Here is a 21,484-nt window from a genome sequence, read left to right on the forward strand (position 1 = left end):
GCCATGAAAATAAAATTAGAATCCAGTTTGTTAATAATACAAATATAAGAGTGGTTCTCATATGATTCTTAATAAATCTATAAACTGTATACAAGTGAGACTCAATTATAAATGAAACTCAACTTAAATTAATTAATCACATCAGATTCTAATCTAATAAAAACCTCTGAAAATTACAAGAAAGGAGATACCAGATTCAATAGAATTTTAAATTATCATCATATTATGAATATTAGTCGGTATCATCACTAGAATTTCTTAGTGATGTTATTATAATACAACATCTCTTGTATTAGTTTCTAATGTCCTGTTGTTGATGATATTTTGGCTTATTTAAAAAATGAATTTTTTGAAAAAAAAAAATCAACTAAAGTGAAGGTCTGTATTCCACCAAATAAATGCAAGTACAACTCTGAAACATGGACCATATCAAAAGTTTAATTAACCATATAGAAACATGATAAAGTATTGTAAAAGAATACTCAAATTACTATTATTTTCTAAACCAGATTTCATCAAATAAAAGTAAGTCTAACTTTAGATAGTTAGAAATTGTAATTAACCAAAAACATGTAATTAACCTAACTAAACTTTTTTCCATATGAAGAAAAAAATAATGATAAAGATGACAGTGGGGCATCAATGTCCAATCTGTTTTATAGTTAAAATTAAGACAAAGTTCCAAAAATGGCGCCTGATCCTATATTTCAATTATCTTACACCGAAGAAACTCCATAATTATTTGCATCAATCACCAATAATCCCCACAAGAACATATGCCATCATCAAAATGGTGAAATCTATTTGAATCTCGTAAAATTATCTGTCGATTAACAATCTTTGATATGTATTTGAAAGCCGTGTGACAGTCACCACAAACCCGAAGGTTCTTCATTATCCTAATTGGTAGCTCAGATTGGCGAGTGAGAACAAAAGCAATCGCTAGTTTCTCACTATGATAGCTGATAAGCTCTTCTTTGTTTTCAAGCTCAAGATCATATAATGCATATTTGGTTTCAGGCACATATCCCATGCCCCTCATTTTGTTCATTATCTCCTTCAGTTTTTCATAGATCTTTTCTTTTTCCGGGTGTGTTTGGTCTCCAGCCACAAACACATGAACTCCATCCTTCATGGTGACCCAACTACACCCAGCTTCCTTCTTTGCTGATGCATTCCTCATTGCTAACCTAGCCTCTGCCACATCTTCCCACTTCCCACTAGCGGCATGCATGTTAGAAAGAAGCACATAGTTCACAGCATTCTGTGGCTCTAACTGAATAAGCATCTTGGCAGCCCTCCGACCTAGCTCTGTAGTACGGCTATTAGCTCGACAGCATGCTACCAAAATTGTTCTCCAGATAAGGGCATTAGGATCCATTGGCATCGATTTTATGAATTCCTCTATCTTATTAACATCACCTGCCCTCCCAAGGAGGTCTACCATACAAGAGAAGTGCTCCATTCGAGGTGCTAGTCCATACACTCCACTCATTGACTTGAGATGCTTAAATCCTTCATCAACTAACCCTACATGACTACAGGCCGATAGGACACCAACAAAACTGACATGATCTGGCAACTGGCCGTGCTGTTTCATTTGTGTGAAAAGCTTTAGAGCTTTCTCTCCATGTCCATGGCGTGCATAGCCACAAATCATAGAATTCCAAGAATATATGTTCCTCACAGGCATCGATTGAAAGAATCTCGCTGCATAATCTATCCTTCCACATTTCGCATACATGTCAACTAGTGCACTGCCAACAACAACTTCAGATTCTAAACAAGCCCTTATTGCACATGCATGAACCTCCATACCACGCTCTAATGTTGCAACCGAAGCACAGGCACTAAGAACAGTGGCAAGCGTGAAACCATCCAATCTTTGGCCCCTTTGCATCATAAACCATACCATATCCATGGCTTTATGCAGGATGCCATTGTGAATATATCCAGAAATCATTGAATTCCAACTGACTTCATCCCTTCGCTCCGACATTCTAGAAAAGATAATCTCACAGTCCTCAATCTGCTCACACTTACCATAAAAAGCTAGAAGCGTATTCTCAATAGCATTATCGTCAGCAATAGAGTATTTTAATAATAAAGCATGAATTTGACGGCCCAGTTCAAGAAGAGAGAGAGAAGAAACTGCTGCTAAAATATTTATAAATGTTACTCTGTTGGGTTTCCATCCAGCTTGCATCATCTCCAGGAAATATTTTATTGCCTGTAAGACTGACACGTCTGATGTTGCTAGTGCACCAATAAAAGAATTCCAAGAAACTTGATCATACTCTGGCATTAGAAAGAAGACTCTCTTACACTCATCCATATAATCAGTTTCAGCATACAACGTTAGAAGAGCATTCGAAACTGAAACATCCAAATCAAGCCCATATTTGGTCCCTTCACCGTGTATTTGTCGTCCTAGCATGATCCAACCCAAACTTGCACACGAACTCAAAGCACTAATGACTGAGAACTTTGATGGCACCGTTCCATTTCTTCTCATTTTATGGAAACAGGCAACTGCTTCATCAAATCGCTCATTGTGGTCAAGGCCAGAGATCATAGAGTTCCATGAGACAGAATCTTTACTGGGCATGAATTGAAAAACTGAACGAGCATTATCAATGGCGTTGCACTTTGCATACATATTCACAAGTGAATTTCCAATCAAAATCCAGACATCAACCAAGGCATTTCTAATCAGATAAGCATGAACCTCTTGACCCTTTCTCTTCCCTTCCTTTAAATCCGAAAATTCACTTAAAGAACTTAAAAGAACTGCATAAGATGATGCATTTATTTCAACCAAATTGTTCATTTCCTTAAATATCTTAGCTGCTTCTTCACCATGATGCTGCTTCGCAAGTCCGACCATTAACCCGTTCATAGTCACTGCATTACGATCACCCATCCGTTCAAAAATCATTTTAGCAGAATCTATTAAACCGTGCTTTGCAAACCCACTTACCAATGCACTACCAACATATAAATCTTGTACGACGCTAGATTTTTCAATCCTCGCCAGCATCTGCTCTAGCAAAGCCAGTCCACAGTCAACCAGAGAGCATGCAGCAGTTACTAAGCTACAGAAGGTATACTCATTAGGCCTGCAGGTAAATTCAGTAGTTTCCCTTTGCATGCTTGAAAAAAACTTAAAAGCAGAAATTGCATCTCCCCTACGACAATAAATCGAAATTATAGAATTCCAGGATGCAGAAGTTTTAATTTTTATTTCATCAAAAACACGACGAGCATCATCAATGGAGGCCGAGCAATGTGAATACATGGACATTAGCACATTGGACAAAACCATGTCGGAAGCATAAGGAGATTTGGAAATTAAGCCATGAATCTCCATCCCGAGTTTAAGCTTATTTGGACCAATCTTTTGGCATGCTCGCAGAGCACTACCAATGGCATAGTGGTTTGGCAAGAGGCCAGCCGAAATGACCCCTTTGAATAAAACGCATGCCTCCTCAGGCATGCCATTTTGCGCATACCCAGAAATTAAACAAGACCACGAAACGAGGTTCTTTTGCGGCATTTCATCAAACAACTTCTGCGCGGAAACCAAGCCCCCGACTCTGACATATATGTTGATAAGAGTATTACACCAGAAAACATCATTGGCAAGCCCAGATTTGTAGATGTGCAGATGAAGCTGATGGGCATCTTCCACGCTACAAGAATCTTTGTATCGATGATATTCCAAATTCAAAGTTGGAAATTGGAGGTGGTGATGATGAGATGAGTTGCAGTGATGTAGCAACTGCTCTGAAAAAGCTAACTGAGTAGAAATAGCATGACTTGCATTGTGTAACAATCGCCTGTAGCAGAGAATCATGCTTTTCGAAACCCTACATAGCCATCATTTAACAGGATACTTGTTCATATCAAAATACTGCTGTGCTTTGCATTCTCAACAATTTTCTAGCTCCTACTGCTCAAACCTCTTCACATAAAATCCACAAAATATTTCTTAAAGTGAGACCAATGAGCATACTTTTTTCATCTGGTTATTATACTTTCAGACCACAAAAAGACAAAATTACATTTGACATTCTAAAATAATAATACTTTAATTATATTTATATTATTTTTAATTTAAAACTATAATATATATTAGGGTAAATATATTTATTTATTACAAAAGTTAATTTATAAAATACATTATTCTGGGTGTAAAATTTATTGGAAACTAAAAGAGTAATCAGAAAGAAAAAGGTAAATTACAATAAAGAAGTGGCTGCATGGAAGCCAGGTCATTGATTAGTCAGTGAGATAAGGGTAGGATCCACAACAATATCTACAACACTATGTGATGGATTCCTCATCACTTTGCATTGCAACAACACACACAAACATGGCTGCCAAACTCACTCTCTCTTCTCCCCTTTCCTTCAAAACTTCTTTTCTGCCAAAATCACTTCCAGATTCTCTTGTTTTGTGCTCCCCAAGAACCAATGTTACTGGTGTTAAAGTTCATGCTAAATTAGGTAACGATCACTGTTATGTAATTGTTATTATTATAATTATCATCCTGTTTCTCATTCTGGTGAAGTGAATTAAATGAGGTTGAGATGATAAACTTGGGAATGTGGCTCTGATCCTATTAGGTGGTGGAGATGAGGATGTCAAGAAAGGAGACAAGAAGAAATTCATCACCAGAGAGGAAGAACCACAACAGTAACAATTCCCTGTTTTTTCACTTCATAAGTCTTTTTTCCTTAATTTTCCCAAAGCTTCTATGGTAAATGTCTGTTTGGATATGATTACTGCTACAAAAAGGTTTTTGTGTGGCGCAGGTATTGGCAGACAGCAGGAGAAAGGGAGGGTGAGAATCCCATGAAGACTCCTCTTCCTTACATAATCATATTTGGTATGTCAACTCCTTTTGTAATCTTGGCCATTGCTTTTGCAAATGGTTGGATTAAGGTACCTATTCGATGAGACAACACCTCGCTGTCTACTCTATTTGTTAATTCTCACGAATTTTAAGCACTTCTCGAACTACAGCAGAGAATTTGTTTACTTTTTCACTTATGTAAGGACATTATGTTACGTCTCGTTTTCATGATCAAGAGTTTTCTCCTCCTACCACTGTGAAACTCCGGCTGAGAAAGCTTCTTCATAGTGGCAGTTTGATGACCCTTGTACATTTTTAGATTGAAAACAAAGGGAGAAGAAACAACAATGGATAAGGATGTTTTTTTCTTCTGTTGGATACGCTGCTCGTTGTTTCAAGAATAGCATGTTGTTGATCGATGCGTAACAGTTTTTTGCACTGAAACTCATAACATGAGAAGCTTGGTAATCCCATTTGTTGCATGGAAAATTAACAAAGGAATGTTGAAGTCCGAGATATTTAATTGTGTCTGCTTCTTGCTTATCAAACAAGGAAAAGAAAAAGGAAAGATGTTTAGTTCGATAGTATAGTATAGTATAGACCTGCAGTTTTTTCTTTAGGAGAACATATGCTTGACATCTCTATAGTATTAGAGACTGTTATCACAAATTTAAGAGTAAAACTGAAGAAATGTAGCGTGGTCTGTGGAATTTTTAACAATATGAAAACAAGGTTAGTCTCGTTTTTCACAAGTAGAAAGTGACGGAAAGAAGAGAATACCAACACATAAGGAAAGTGTATACTCACTCAGATATAGTGCTATGCATAGTATGTTCATTGGAGAGTCAAATTTAGCTATCGTCCGGGGAGGTAGAAATTCATAGTTCATGTGTAAGACATTATTATATGCTCGACTAATCATTGAATTTTCATCACAGCATGTGCTGTAAGCATATTCAATTTCCTTGAAAGCTGGACAATAGTCAACCACTATGAAAATGTATTGTATATATTGACCTCGAACTGCAAAAATAAAATCATATCCCCTGAAGTTTTTTTACAAGGAAAGCAATATTTGATTCACCTATTCCAATCAATTCTCTACACATCGGATTAATGACCTTAACAAATGTTCTCATAAAGACCGCTTAAACGAGGCAAATACAATAGGAGACAAACATCATACAGCTTCATCATCTTTCCCTGCGCAGAGACTTGTACAGTTCAGCAGTAATATATTTGTGTTGAAACTTGTAAGTTGATCGTAGTGCCACAAATTGACCACTTTCAGTTTTGTGTATGAATAGATGATTGAGTTCCAGATGCGTGGGCCTATGGACATGACGATTACCACTAGTAGATGAAGGCTCATGTCTCATTGTCAGTGGTAGTTGTGGTGGTAATTCTGGTGGAGGCTTGCTGAACTCCTCTTCATTTAAGTGTGAGTTATCATAACTCGATGGTGGTGATGGAGGATCTTCAAAATCGGATAAGTTTGCAACTATTTCTGGTATATAGTCCTGTGAAAATGGTTAATCATAATGCTGTAAGCATTCAGCATAGGAAAAAGAACATCGAAAATGCATGAATGAATACAATACATGAATGAGTAAATTATAAGAGTTGAAGAGATTATAAGTTACAAACATATCTTGAGATGTTAATTCATTCAATACTCTTGAATACGAGCAATAAATGCTAATGTGTAAGCAAAATTTTCTAGGGATGGGTAGAAGACTAATGAAATCAACCTAAACTAGCAGAAGTTACAATCCAACACTTTATACTTGCAAATGAATTCTAGTTCGTACTGTTCATATGATCTCACTACATCTACTCCAATAGTTATGCTGCAGCCAAGGATAGACCATCATTTTAGAGAAAATTAAGGACAGGGTATATACTGTCATAACCATTCATTAACATAATCGTCTAACAGCTTTAAGTTAACTTGTTTCAAAGTTAAAACGTGCTCAGGATTCTTATATGCAACACAACATCTAGTTATATTTCATAATAAAAAGAGCAGAGATACTCGGAACAAATTTTAATTGTATGTGCACTATGTCTACTAAACAACGGCCGCACAACAATTATGTAAGATTAGCACTTTTTACTATGCTCAGCCGCAATAAGTCGTAATACATTATTCATTTAAAAAGTTATACTCAGCTAATCAACAGATGTTTCAGTTTGATAATTGAATATTTATATTCTGAGACTCACTGCAACTTGCACCAAATAATGAGGTCTGAGTCAGAATTTATAACAACTATAAGTGAAATTGGAAAGGGCACAAATTGTCCAACAAGGTTGGACATATGAAATTCAGCTCTGGCATCTGATTATCCATCCACTTAGACATGGCTATGGTTTACTCAGCAGACAATTTTAAAATAATCTTTGAACACGTGACTTAATAATGGATTGAGTATATCATTGAATAGATGTTGTGCTTATGAATAAGCAAACATGGTCTCAAAATAAAGCTATTGATGATGGTGATAATGGCTGTAGTGAAAGATAACACTTGAGAAGATGCAATAGAAATGAGATCATGAGATCATCTTCATTTCCTGAAAAAAGAAGCAAACCATGAAATTACCTGCAAATTCAATATATTGTAGCCATAACCTGAATCATCAAAAGCCGATGGAAACTCTGGAGCATGTGTCAAGTAGCCATCTACAATGAAACGGTAATGATAGATACCTATTGGGAGTGTTTTAACTAGGAGAAAATTTTGATCCACTCTCTGCAGGGGCTCCCTGACCAGGACAAGGAAAAATTCGTCACATCATAAGATGAAGTAAAAGTAAGAGCTCTGTTTGGAATTTAAAAGTATGGTAGATGGTTACGTGGTCTCCCAGTTGTCCCATGATCCTGCAACAGCAACATTGGTAGCTTCATGATTCCACGTGATCCTTACCCTTTTCAACCTTTCATAAATCACAGATTCTACATATCCATTTTGTGGCAGGGGTTGCGCTACCGCCGCAGCTCCTTGCATGGCAACCACAGGTACCTTGAAAATAGCCATTTTAAATTTTGTGTTTCAAGGTAAACGTCCATTGTGTTGATGCTTTGTACCTCTCAAAAATAGCTTCATTCAATGTCACTTTAACTCTTAACTTGCAAGTTCTTCATCAGATTAAAAACATTAAATCCTTGTTCTTTTTGCAGAAACTTTTATTGGTATTACCTTGGAGTGAACTAATGTTGCAATGGCATGCATGTCTCAAGTCTCAGATACTAAGTTTCGTCGTTCAATACTTTTTCCCATATGAATGGAGAACAGAAGTAGAATTCAAAATAGTAAATCCACCTTAAATTTCTATAATCTTTTCTCTATGAACTAAAATCCAACTTTAGCTGTACCATTCTACAAATCATTATTAAACTGTTAGCGCAGTCAAGAGAATGCTGAGAAGCATTCCACTTTCATGAGATGCTTATTGCTCACTACGTGGATTAAATTTCACCGTATCCCCTCTTAAAGCTAAACTATAACATTAAGCATGAACCTATTTAATATATTTTAAAAGAGAGAAAGAAAAAGAACAAACTCCATAAATTTTTTTTTCAGTAAAATAAATTAAGAAAGGATCATCTAACTCTGACCTGGGGTTGTGTGAGCAAGGGAGGAAACTGAACCAACGGATCTGTGAATCCGTTGGTATTGCGAAAGAGTGCTTCAGGCCGCACAAATTTCATGTCTTGTTCATACTCATAGTTCTCTTCATCCTTTTTAACCCCAGAAGAGCCTTCCCCATCCTTTCCTCTGCTGTTACTCCCCATCACTGAAACTGGATGAAACCCAAATTTTGATGCTTGCTAATCACCAGTATCCCCAGAATCAAAATACCACACAAAAACTCCAGCACAGAAACAGAATAGGGCAGATATTCATGTTCATCTGCGAGAGAACACGAATCCATTAGATAGAGAAGAGAGATTTAGAAAGCAATCTGGCATACCCATTTCAGTGCATACATAAATAGAACAAACCCTTGAAAGTAAGCCAGGAATTGACTCAAGGCAGCAGAGTGGCATTGTTGTTATAGAAAAAAATATAGTTTTTAATTTTTTCTTTTTTTAATATTTGATGAGTCTCTCTCTCTCTCCCTCTCTCTCTCTCTCTCCGGATGCCACTTTTCCTTGCCTTAAAGCAACTGAACAAATATACAGAGTTTTATTCTCCAATGAATTTGGAAGATTCCGCAGGGGACTAATTATTATGAGTCTGGTTTAAAGGAGAATGTTCCCCTGCTATCAGGAACAACCAAACGCTGTCTAATGAAACTGTACATACTTTTCGCATGGTTTCTTGTCCTTGTGTTGGTCAATTATATTAAACCATTTTCTGTTTGTAAAGCTATCAAAACACTATAGAATATTGATTCGGTACCATAATGGATTACACCAGCTAAACGAGCTTGTTTTCAGCGTAATGGAATTGAAGTCAAAAGCTTGTGAAAAAGTGAAATGACATGTGAAAGGAAAAGGTTCGAAGTTGCTACTTGTTATTTAACTAAACTCATAAGACAGTATCTTCAAAAAATAATACAGGAAAAGAAAAAACATAAAACAGCACTGTGTTGGGCTTCCGGTCTCTACAGTAAAGCATGAGTTGTTGATTAGATTTGACATGTTAACTTTGTCTTTTTTCTATTTTGTTTGTAGCTCCTTGTCTTGCATGATAAAGTTTAACCATTTCCACACTAGTGCATTTCTTTTGCCAATAGCAAGGCCACACCAAAACCACATGGATGGAAAAATAGAAAGGATTCCTCTTGGTTGAATTTAGATCATTTAACTTAACCATATTCAAAATATTTTCATACTAAAGTAATGATTTTTATTTCAACCCTTTTGTTAATTTGGTGCTGAATATACATATTATGAGGAAATTAATAAATTAAGTTTCGTGGCAAATGATGCAGAAAGGGATCTGTGCCTTTGGGCCAAACACAGATTATGAAATCCATGTTTTTATGTTGTGATCTTTTTTTGTAGCAGGTAATGACTGATAAGCTATTTTATATTATATAGTACACATCGTATCAGATAAACAATGCATAAAGAGGGTCTTCTTGTGTTACCAGTTCACTAGGCTCTTGTTATCGAATCCAACGACGGTTTATTTATCTTTTTCTGATGCATCTGTTCCCTTGAAACGAACAAGAAATTGCGCAATCAGGTGCTAACAAAACCCTTTTTTTGGAGGTTTATGGCTGTGTTAGAGAACTCTTTTAAGTCACAATATACACTTAGTTTGAGGATGTGCATACATAGATAGGCCACTTTAACTTTTTTTTCTCTGTCTACAATTTCATATACCAAATAGTTATATTAAAGTCAATTGAATCCTCAATTATAGTATTTCATGCAGACCTATGGGCTATAACCAACCAGAGAAAATCATGTGTAAAGTGAATAAGTAAATTTGATTATATTAATTGTTAAGATTATTCAATACATCAAAATCATGATGTGTAGGCAAAAACTCACGGGTATTTTGTAGTCAAAAATGATATTTTGACGCAAGTAATTTTTTTTTTTACGTTCATTTGACAGTATCTTTTTTTATTTTTTACTGTTTTCTTTTTCGGAAAGAGTAATCGTACCATGACACATTTTTACATTCATGTGACATAGAATATAAGAGTAAAATAGTCATAAAAGTATAAAATTTTGTATTTTTTCAAAAAAGAGAAAGAAAAAAGTAGATAAGAATAGTATCAAATGAAGGTAAAAATTGTAGGTTTGTCAAAGAATTATTTTTTTTTTCGAAAAACTATAAAATTCATTCTTTTAAGACCATTTACTTTTGTTAGGTGTGTCAAATGAACGTGAATGTGTGTCATGTTACCCTTACTATTGTATCAGTGTAATAAAAACAATACTGAAGCAAGATTTTCATTTTCTACGATTAGCATGGATGCATACTCTAAAGTATATATGCTTAGTGAAGGGGTGCCAAACCCAGATAAATTCTCCACGACCAAAAGTAGAGACTTAGGGATCTTTTCCATTAAACATATGCTTTTGCGAATTTAAGATGCAACAATAGCATCTCAAGATTCCAAAGTTGAAGCAACCATGTGAAAAGCTAAGTGGAAGCATCAATAGATTCTTGTTTAGGCCTTTTGGAGTTGCAGAAGTAGTTCCACCTGTTGATGAACTCAAGCCAACTTTACCGACCAAGGCTAAGTCCTGAAAGTATTACTGTATGTATCTATCTTCCTATGTGGTATGTTTTATATTTCCAAAAGGAGTGAGCATAATATAGGTAGCAATTGAGCATGTCTTAATCCACTAAAGCTCGTGAGAGCTAATTATGGAGGAAGTGGGCATCTCCTTTTGAGCATCCGATCAATGATGACAAGCTAAAGTAGAACCAATGCTACCATATTTTTATAGTTTCACGTTTCCTTGCTAGCTGTCGACTAAACATTACTAAATAATCTAACAACTTACGAGGATCATCATATTCAAATGTAAAGGAGATTAGGGATTAAGAAGAATCAGATAATCCAAGATCATATACTCGATTTACTCTTAATGATAAATTCACCTACTATTTTGTATTTTATTTTCATCATTTATTAAGGAAATTTTAAATATAAAATATGTGGTGGTAAATCCATATAAAACGTAATATTATTATCCTCAACTTTCAAAATCTCATAATCTTTTTATAATAATATGTTGGAAGACATGTGTTTTTTTTTCTCTTGTAAAAGATTTATTAGGAAGAGATTACAAAAATATGACTTGTGGCATATTATACCTATAATTTCAAACATTAAAATAATGTGTTTATGAATATTTTTTCTTATATAATATTCAATTTTTTTATTTTACTTAAAAAAATTGACACTTATTTTCTTATATAAATAAGTTTTTTTATTTTATCACTTATTTATATTCACACTTAAATTTTCAAAAATATACCATTTAAAATCTCATTTTTAATCACACTCAATTTTTTAGCCTCACTTAACAACACTGCAAGGCACTGATGACTTCAAAAATAAAAGCTATTTCATATAAACAGAAACTATTTATTTATTTTTGTTCTAGAAAACTTATTACCAATATATTAAATATGGAAATATGTTTTTATTATGTGATATCACTTATTTCTAACAATTAAGATTAAATGTACTAAAGCACCTAATATATACAGATGTAGTAAAACCTCATTTATCTCCATCTTTTTAATTAAACAATATAATGGTACATAAAACTTGAAAGACCTGTGTACTTTTTATTAGATCAAATAATTATTTTGTGATCATTAAAATACAAATGTTAAATTTAAAATATATCTTGAAAATACGATGTAACTTGTTTCTCGCTATAAAACAGAAGAGTTTCTTTATTCTTTTTTTTTTAAATGCTTGATCAGTAATTAAGAAAAGAAAGGAAAATAAATACGCCAAACCATCATTATCTTTGCTCATGTAATAACAACCTTAAATAAGATGTCTGCTTTCAGGTAAAGTCATCCAAATTTGTTTTATTTTATTTTATATTCTCTTTCTTTCTGTTAATTTGTTGTTAAAGTCTTCAAAGGCCATTTGCATCTTAAGGAAACAAATTTGTTTCGCAATTTGCGCTATGACATGGTCAAATTTGCATCATTTATTATGTTGTATATAATTGTTAACAAGTTTTATTATCATTGGCTTAGTTGATCTTTATTTTATGGCTATAAAAAAATATTTACTCTATTTTCGAGGTTTCTTATTTACACGAAATAGAACCTCCCAACCAATGATGAACAGTTACTTCCAATTTTCAGCCCACGAATATGCTTTTTAATTAAAATATTATTTTAATCCCTCTTTATAAATCTAATTTAACATTTATCCAATAATTTATGTTGACCTCATTTTCATCTTTCTTTTACCATTGGTGAAATATTAAATTGGTAAATTGATTAGTAACACATCATTAAATTACATTGTCAATACATAAAATCAATTTATTTTAATAATAGGTCTTAGTGAAAGCTGACACAGTGACTCGAAAATTTGCAGTTTACATTGCACTTAGTCAATTTCTATCTCTTTAGTGGGTAAATTTCAACTTAGGCTTGTACTTCATGCACCCCCACAATTTCTTCGCAAACCCCGAAAATTTTTATAATGATATTTTACCTTTTGAAAAAGTCACTTCTGAAATATATGTTTCTTTATTAAAAATATACGAAATATGAATATCATTTATTAAAACAGTGTTAAAAACAGAATATAATTCAAAATCATAAAAAAGCGAGTGTCATTTCATTAAAAATATATAGAAAATATGTGTACGTTTTAAAATTAGAAAATATGGTAAATCATGGTTTCATTAGTGGCTGATAAAATTTTGTCAGGGTTTTTACTTTCACTTTATGATTATCAATTAAAGTCTCGTACATGCTGACAATTTAATTTCTCTAATACATGTGTTTTATTGTGATTAGAGAGTTAATGAAAGTGTTTGTGAATAAATCAATGCGATAAATTTTACCAATTTCAAGATTTATGTATTATAATTTTCGTAATTATCTTTTTACTAGGTGGTTCAAATTTTACTTTTCCTAGACATATAATTTCAAATTAAGAGGAATAGAGGAAAAATGTTGTGGAGAAAAAAAGAAGATAAAAACACGTTCTGAAAAGAGATTTGTTTTGAAATTATTTTTATAAACTCGTTATATGAAAATTGTTTTAAAAGATATTATATAAGTTCTAAAACAATATGTTTTGAAACTTTTGTTCAGAAATATATGTTATGTATTTCAAAAAAATTATTCTAAAAATTTTATTTCAAAATTCTCATTCTAAAAATCATATTTCAGAAACTCAAAAAACCTCGTTCCACAAACCTTTTAGATTAGGAAATCCTGAAGTCACTGTTACAAAAAGATAAAATAATCATTTTAAAAATCATAGGAATGTGCCAAAATATTATGGAAGCACAGGGAAGAAAAATAGCCCAAAAGAAGGTGTTTCATCCATCATCTCCAAGCACTTCATCCTCCAAACTTCAATAAAATTCCCATATTATCCTGTAAATAAAACGTTTTTAATATTTAAAAAATAAAAAAATTAAGCTTTATCAAAGATTTTTTTTTAATTACAGCAGTAGCAACGTTGTGAGTGGTGCATTAATATTCACTCGGATATCATTTCTTCGTTCCCTCTGTTTCTCTAGAGCTGTCAAAACGGGTAATCCGGCCCGATCCAACCTGATTCATCACGGGTTGGCCACTTAGTGAGCCAACCCAACCCGGCTCATTTATTAGCGAGCCAAAAAAATTCGAACCCAACCCGACCTACCATGGGTTGGTGGGTTAAACGGGTTGGCTCATTGGCTCACTTAATTAACTTTTTTTTCACCCTCTTCTTCTCATATTTTTATAACATGTTACTTTGATCGATCAAATTGAAACAATAATAATTGGACCAATTGATATAAAAGAAAATGAAACAAAAAGAAATATATTGTTGTATATATTCTAAGCTATCAAACATAAAATTTTACCAATTTAATTTAATGAGACATATACAACCGTTTGACCAAGAAATTACATATAGTCATTAACAAAAATATATAGTACAAGATAAAACTGTCATGCTTGTAGATAGGTCTAAAAACAAGATAAAACAAATAATATATTCCTGAATTATTCAATCTATAATATTATTCATCTATTAAATTGGAGTTCTGAATGGATAAATCCACAGTATTATGCTCTCTTGAAACATCTCCTTCTTTATCAGGTTGTGCATTTTGAATAATTAATTTGATTTCAATAAAAAAAAATAAGATTTGAATAATTAATTTAATTTAATTAAAAAAATAGGTGGGTTGGTGAGCCAACCCGACCCACCACGGGTTTAACCCGTGTGAGCCGGGTTCTTAGTGAGCCGGGTCAAAATTGGCTTGCATAAAAAATTTTGCATTTTTTTCCAACCTAACCCGGCTCAAACCCGTGGTGAGCCGGGTTGGCTCACGGGTTTCAACCCATTTTGACGGCACTAGTTTTCTCCTTCTTTTTTTCTTTATTCTTCTAGCTTTCTTCTCTTCTGTTCTTTTCTTTCCATTGCTTCTTCGGCACACAACACAAAGGACATTGCAAGCACACACTAAGAACCAACTAACAGAGAAGATTAAGAAATTTTGGAAGGCAGGTGATTTATTGAGTAATACTCTCTTACTCCTCATCTACCAGTTCACCGGCACAATCTCCATAGACACCGACAAGAAAAGAAAGTCTCTCCATTACTCTGAAATCAACATAAAAAAAAAAAATCTAAGCACCAACAGTACCTTGAAGCATCAAGTATGTTAACTAAAAATCACTAAATCTAAACATTAATTTTATTGTAGACTCACTAGTTGAAGACAAGTAACTCAACCACTAAACATTAGAATTTACTGAAGACCTTTTGAAAAGTTCTTAATGTTGGAGCATCTATAAATCAATACCTTTGCAGTAAACATTAATGAAAAAAAAAATATAAATATGCAAAAGAACGAATCGGATCTCCATAACTGATAGTTCTTCGACATCCGATGTAACATCCCCAATTATATAACAACTTATATAATAAGGATGTCATCATTCCAATAAAGAGAACAGTCAGAGTAGAATAGTAGTTTCGTAGTTGACATTACAGTCATCCACATAAAGGATAGAACTTAAAACTTAAACAGAGTTTTGAACACTTCAAGTGTTTAAATAGGAAATTCCTAAGTTGACTACACCACAATATCAGTATCCTCTAGTTCTTGCTCCAAGGGAATCTCCTCGACAACATCTGCTCCCATCCAAATGGATGATCATCGCCAAAGAACATACCCAAACAGCACACAACAAAATAAGCAAGAGTGAGCTAGGTAAACAAGCAATAAACATATAGTACAATCAATTCATGTCATCATGCTTAATTACGTATAAAAGAACAATTAAAGCATACTCATTAAACCACAACTCACACACTCACACGACTTACCGGATTTGTATAACTGTCGAACTAATGGTCGTCTTTGCACTTGCATAGTTCAGCTAGCCCTCCCCAACACTAGCAAGGTAAATCCCCCAATCTGTCTATGTTTACCATCAAAGACTATAGACGAGGACCTCTCTCTACTCTCACCACTTACATTGTTTTTCTCTATTTAAGTATGAACAATGCTTTGAGTGTAAGGATAGACATACCAGTCAAAGCATCCTACAGTTATACAAAACAACCACAATACCCCACACAACCACTTTCCATCATCTCACCCTGAGATGTCCAATTCATACTCATATACATATAGTTCACAGTTATATTATCAGTATAATATCATTTCCACGATCATAATATGCATTTCAATCATTCCGCACACTTAATTCAACCCAAAACAAGAGCAAATAACCTTGGAACTGAACATTATTTGCCGAACACTATTTGGCCGAACACTATTTAGACGAACACTATTTGGCCGAACACTATCTGCCGAACGTTGTTTTACCGAACATTATTTGGTTGAATGCTATTTGAACGGACGCTATGACATCAAGCACAATTAGGCCGAACGCTAAAAAAACGAAGACTATATTGAACCGAACACTTGTGAGATTAAACACTACTAGGCCGAACGCTATGAGATTAAGCACCATGAGGCCGAACACTAAAACCGAACACCATATTGGATTGAACAATATAAGGCTGAACGCTATCAGATTAAGCACCATTGGGCCGAACGCTAAAACCGTACACCACATTAGATTGAACACTATTAGGCCGAACACTATGAGATTAAGCACTATTAGATCGAACGCTAAAACTGGGCACAATATTAGATCGAATACTGTTTGGACGAACGTTAAGATCGATCACTTAGGCTCGACACTAAAACACCAAACGCTATTAGATCGAATACCATTAGGTCGAACACTAATTGAACGAACGCTAAGATCGAGCACTTAGACTTAACGCTAAACCAGCGAACTCTATTAGACTGAATACTATTAGTTCGAACGTTATACGGACGAACGCTCTAAGATCAAGCACTTAGGATTAACGCTAAAACACCGAACGCTATTATCTCTAATACTATTAGATCGAATACTGTTTTGAACGAACGCTATCTGAGAACAAGCATCATCAAGACCGAACGCTACCTATGACGAGCACTACTTGAGGACAAACATCATCAAGACCGAACGTTCACTATTTACGATCACTATCTGAGAATAAACATCATCAAGACCGAACGTTCCCTATGGACGATCACTATCTGAGAATAAACATCATCAAGACCGAACGTTCACTATGGAGGATCACTATCTGAGAGTAAACATCATCAAGACCGAACGTTCACTATGGACGATCACTATCTGAGAGTAAACATCATCAAGACCGAATGCTATTGACCGCTACCTGAGAATACATAATCAAGACCGAACGCTACGATAACTACCTGAGAATACCTGATCAAGACCGAACGCTTAAAATCGAAACCTAGAATACCTGATACAGACCGAACGCTAATGACCGCTACCTAAGAATACATGATCAAGACCGAACGCTACGATCACTACTTGAGAATACCTGATCAATCGGTACTAGATCAACACTTAACGGAACGATATTAAACTCACACTTAACCTACCGTATCAATAGAACTCTCGAACGAACGTTACCAAATTTGACAAAGCGGTACCAGAATAACCCCTACCCGAACGGTACCACGTCAAGGCCTAACCGAACGGTATTAAACATTCAAGACCGAACTGTAACAAATCAACACTTAACCGGACACTATCAAATCATGTATCGACCGAACGGTATAAAATAAACCCTGACCTAACGACATAAATCAACACCTAACCGAACGGTAATAACTAACGACCGAACGTACATCTCACATTCTGTAGAATTTGCAGAATCGCAAACCAAACTTCCAGAGCACCATTTTTATCCCCTTTTTCCCCAGATTCTCATCAAACAACATAATATCACAGATCTCAAACACAGTTTATTATTTCTACAATCTATAGAAACAGATCTAGCTCCCCTTACCTCTTGAAGACTTCCTTTGCAAACCTTGAATCAATCTCTGTACTGCGTTTCTCCTCTGCTGTTCCAGCCCTCTGTTACAGTGTCCAACTTATTCTTTCCCCTCTCTTCTTCTTCTTTCCTCCCTCATGAGTCCTTAAAATGAAGAAGTAAATGTCCTTTTTGTGTGCTGCTGGACGAACCTCAACCGTCTCCTTCCATCCTCAGTGTAGTGTCCACTTAAGAAGATGATGATGATGGTTTCCTGGTGGCTGGAGCACTCAAGGTGGAATGACCCACCACCCACCAGCTACTGTTCACACTTCTTTGCTGGACATGAAGCCCCTCCCCCACCACTTCTTTGCTGGACATGAAGCTCCTTACATCCGACCACACCATTTTCGGATTTTCATGCTAATGTTCACAACTTTAATTTTTCTAAAATATATATATTAAATCTCAAAAAATCATAAAAATTATTTTTTAACAATTATATATTATCTAACTAGATTCTAAATTCATAAAAAAACTATTTATAGTCTTAAACATAATTATAAACTAATAAATTAATCATATAAATAATGTAACAAAATTTTTATGTAAAATATTAAATATGTAAAATATCCACAACCGATAAGCACATAATCAATTTTTTTCTATTCTAAATTACTTTTATTAATTTTAATAAATTCATATAATTATATTAATTAAAAATTATATATTTTCATTATAAACTTATACATAAATTTATAAATAATTATAAACTAATATAATAATTATTAAATATATAACGAATATAATTTAAACATATTCTAAACATTTATTAGAATTACACTGAAATAATCAATAAATATAAAATTAATAAATAATCAGCTAATTATTTAGGAGTAATTTAAAAAATTGAAAGGGCAGGGCAGGATGAAATGTTTGGAGGTGCATGATGAAAATTTCCAAAAGAAATTACATAAAGCCCAAATAAACTTAAATTGAAAACCCAACCGAATGAGGACTCAAGCCTGAATAGTAATATCTTTCTGGCAATTACTTCCTTCATCCTATCATTTTCTTCCTATACCCTCTCTTCGGAATTTATTTTCCAGAACACAATAAACAATTCTGGATTTTTTTTTTGAAATCTATCACCTCCTCTTTTTTCGGAAAACATTTTTCAGTAACATTTTGGTGGGGTAAGAGAAGAAATTTGATGTGGTGCAAGAAGCAATTACCTCTCTTTCTTTAATATTAACATGACATAGTAAAAGAAGCTTCTCCTACCTCCAATTTCTTTTAATATCTCAACTATTTTCTATAAAAAAAAAAATTAACTTTTTAAAGTAACTATTTTTAAAGTTTTTCTTTTTCTGCAATTAAAAAACCCTATAACCCTATCTTCTATATTTTAATTAATTTTAAAATTTGTTGAAAGATTTTTTTAAAAATTTAACAAATTTTAAAACCTGTTGAATTATTTGAAAAATCCTTTAAAATTCGTCAAAATCATTAAAAAATTTAACAAATTTTAAAATCCGTTAAAATTTTTAAAAATCTTTAAATATATTTCAAAATTCACAAGCATTCAACATGTTTTAAAATTTAAAATTTGTTGAAGACCTCAAAATCCACTAAGTCATTAATGTTTATCAATCTTAATAAAATAAACGTTATTTTTGAAGATTAAAGGTGTAGAAAAAAACACTTAACTTTTGAAGATAAATTTTGTTGTTGTTTATTTGAGTGGATTTGGAAGTAACTTAGAGTGAATTTGGCAGCAAAGTTTGTGAGAATTAGTGTAGGATTTGATTGATATGACGGATTAAAAAAATTTACTTATAAATTCACTCTTACTGTCAACACTCAATTTCGTCCGGATTGACTAAATAATTTTGTTTTATTGTATTCTCCTCATAAAAAGAAAAAAATTAAAAAAAAAAATAATAATAATAAAAATAAATAAATAAATAAAAATATAAAAAATACAAAAAAAAAAGGGGTTTATAATAACAAAGAAAAAAAACAAAAAAATAAATAAAATGGCAATAAAATAAGGAAAGGGGACGTTCGTCCCAGGCGCCCATCCGGAGCTCCAAAAGAGAAGCACACGTTCGGCCAATCGGTCTCATGGACGTTCGTCCTCCAAGGAAACCGTTCGTCCTCCACTGGAACCGTTCGTCCGTACCTGACCATTAGCGTTCGTCCTGCATCACTGGGCGTTCGCTTTTTCCTCTTCGAAACGTTCGTCCTCCATGTGCGTTCGGTTTATCTTTGTCTTATGAGCGTTCGGTCATCACTTGAACGCTCGGTTTCTCATTTGAACGCTCGGTTTCACTTTTGAACGCTCGGCTCATACCGTTCGGTCTTTCTTTGCCTCAAGTATTCAAGCTAAAAAAACCGTTCGTCCTCCACTGAACCGTTCATCCTCATTTGTTCATACTCGACCGTTCGGCCATTCATGCCTTTTGGACGATCGTGCGGCCAGCGTTCGTTTTCATGCCAGGACCTGTATAGCGTTCGGCAATTTGCGTGTTGAGGCGCTCGTCCATAGCTTGGACAATTTCGAGCGTTCGTTCGTTGTGGTTTAGTGATCTCGAGCGTTCGTCCTTAAATTCTTATTCTCAGAAGATTGTTTTACATAGTGAAGCGTTCTTTGAGCGTTCGTTCATATCGTTTGAGCGTTCGTTCGTTTGCTGTTTTGACCGAGCGTCCAACTTAGTGGGGGGCAATGTCTTAAGATGGTTCAGAGCGTTCGTTCATACAATTTGAGCGTTCGTTCGATTTCAGTTTTGACCGAACGTCCAGAAGTTGGTGGCTGCATTTTTAAAATGGTCTGAACCTTCCAGCGAAGATTCCCACCTTCATGCTACCGTGTCCGCCATTAACCGTCTGAAAAGCTATTTGCAGTATGGGTGCAAGAGAATATTTTTGGCAGGCTTTCACTTTTGGATTTTAATATGGAAAAAGGTAGATGCATGGCTTGGGAGCAGACACGGCTGGGAGCATGGGGAGCAACACGCTGGCTGCAGCATGGGCAGCTCCATATTCACGGCCTCACTGGAAGGGAAGCACACCAACACAGCAGAAGCATGCACAATGAAGGGAAGCTCACGGTTGAAAAGAGAGCAGCCCCACGTGCTGATTCAACTAATTGCACGGCTGTTCTTAAAACAAAAGAGAGATTCCACCACTGCTCAGCACATGCATGCCATGGCCTATACCATTATCTCCACTCAACAAAAACTGCACTCCCCATGATGGCATGCCACGACCTCCGCAATTTTCTTTATTCAACAAAGCTTTCATTCCACATGATCACGGCATGGGCAGCTGCACATTGAGTCCAACTGAATTTTGGTATTGCACGTGAAAGAGACCAGCAGCCATTTACATGGGAATTCATTTTTTAAATGGATAAAAGAAGAGCGCTAACGGCTGTCCTAGCTCCAGAAGAAATTATTCTGGGTTTTGAATTGATTAGTGGCTGCCATACAAAGTCTAGCATGTGTTTGCTGTCACGGTGGGGCACCAATTGAAGTAAAAGCAAATGAGTTGTTTTGTAAAAAATGAGGCACGGAACTAGGGG

General features: G+C 34.5%; 3 protein-coding genes across 5 annotated transcripts; 1 reads left to right on the top strand and 2 right to left on the bottom strand.

Annotated features, from left to right (window-relative positions):
* Positions 1–600: 600 nt before the first annotated feature.
* On the bottom strand, positions 601–3,991 carry LOC108336428 (putative pentatricopeptide repeat-containing protein At5g09950). The gene has a single exon (XM_017572878.2). It carries the CDS (start codon positions 3,854–3,856, stop codon positions 752–754), a length of 3,105 nt encoding a protein of 1,034 aa, XP_017428367.1. The 5' UTR covers positions 3,857–3,991; the 3' UTR covers positions 601–751.
* Positions 3,992–4,308: 317 nt separating this feature from the next.
* Positions 4,309–5,236, top strand: LOC108336245 (uncharacterized). The gene is made up of 3 exons (XM_017572628.2): positions 4,309–4,508; positions 4,629–4,698; positions 4,818–5,236. The coding sequence occupies exons 1-3, from the start codon at positions 4,334–4,336 to the stop codon at positions 4,960–4,962; spliced, it is 390 nt and encodes a 129-aa protein (XP_017428117.1). The 5' UTR covers positions 4,309–4,333; the 3' UTR covers positions 4,963–5,236.
* Positions 5,237–5,750: 514 nt separating this feature from the next.
* Positions 5,751–9,039, bottom strand: LOC108336244 (SNF1-related protein kinase regulatory subunit beta-2). 3 transcript variants are annotated; one of them, XM_017572625.2, is made up of 5 exons: positions 8,867–9,039; positions 8,480–8,774; positions 7,717–7,883; positions 7,464–7,626; positions 5,751–6,378 (listed from the first exon to the last, which is right to left on the bottom strand). In XM_017572625.2, exons 2-5 carry the CDS (start codon positions 8,654–8,656, stop codon positions 6,052–6,054), a joined length of 834 nt encoding a protein of 277 aa, XP_017428114.1. In that variant the 5' UTR covers positions 8,657–8,774; positions 8,867–9,039; the 3' UTR covers positions 5,751–6,051. The 3 variants fall into 3 exon arrangements, with proteins under 3 accessions (XP_017428114.1, XP_017428113.1, XP_017428112.1); XM_017572624.2 differs by having other exon boundaries at positions 8,852–9,039; XM_017572623.2 differs by having other exon boundaries at positions 8,480–9,039.
* Between the last annotated feature and the right edge of the window lie 12,445 nt (positions 9,040–21,484).

The sequence above is a fragment of the Vigna angularis genome, chromosome 7, assembly GCF_016808095.1.
Source record: "Vigna angularis cultivar LongXiaoDou No.4 chromosome 7, ASM1680809v1, whole genome shotgun sequence".
In the NCBI taxonomy this organism is placed as follows: domain Eukaryota; kingdom Viridiplantae; phylum Streptophyta; class Magnoliopsida; order Fabales; family Fabaceae; genus Vigna; species Vigna angularis.

What these genes read in the sequence shown, in the direction of transcription:
- LOC108336244 (XM_017572625.2), bottom strand. Translation starts at nt 8,656, where the DNA reads ATGGGGAGTAACAGCAGAGGAAAGGATGGGGAAGGCTCTTCTGGGGTT. An exon ending in CCTTGCTCACACAACCCCAG is followed by an intron (nt 7,884 to 8,479) that starts GTCAGAGTTAGA and finishes GCTATTTTCAAG; the next exon opens with GTACCTGTGGTTGCCATGCA. An exon ending in TGGGACAACTGGGAGACCAC is followed by an intron (nt 7,627 to 7,716) that starts GTAACCATCTAC and finishes TGTCCTGGTCAG; the next exon opens with GGAGCCCCTGCAGAGAGTGG.
- LOC108336428 (XM_017572878.2), bottom strand. Translation starts at nt 3,856, where the DNA reads ATGATTCTCTGCTACAGGCGATTGTTACACAATGCAAGTCATGCTATT.
- LOC108336245 (XM_017572628.2), top strand. Translation starts at nt 4,334, where the DNA reads ATGGATTCCTCATCACTTTGCATTGCAACAACACACACAAACATGGCT. An exon ending in TAAAGTTCATGCTAAATTAG is followed by an intron (nt 4,509 to 4,628) that starts GTAACGATCACT and finishes TGATCCTATTAG; the next exon opens with GTGGTGGAGATGAGGATGTC. An exon ending in AGAGAGGAAGAACCACAACA is followed by an intron (nt 4,699 to 4,817) that starts GTAACAATTCCC and finishes TGTGTGGCGCAG; the next exon opens with GTATTGGCAGACAGCAGGAG.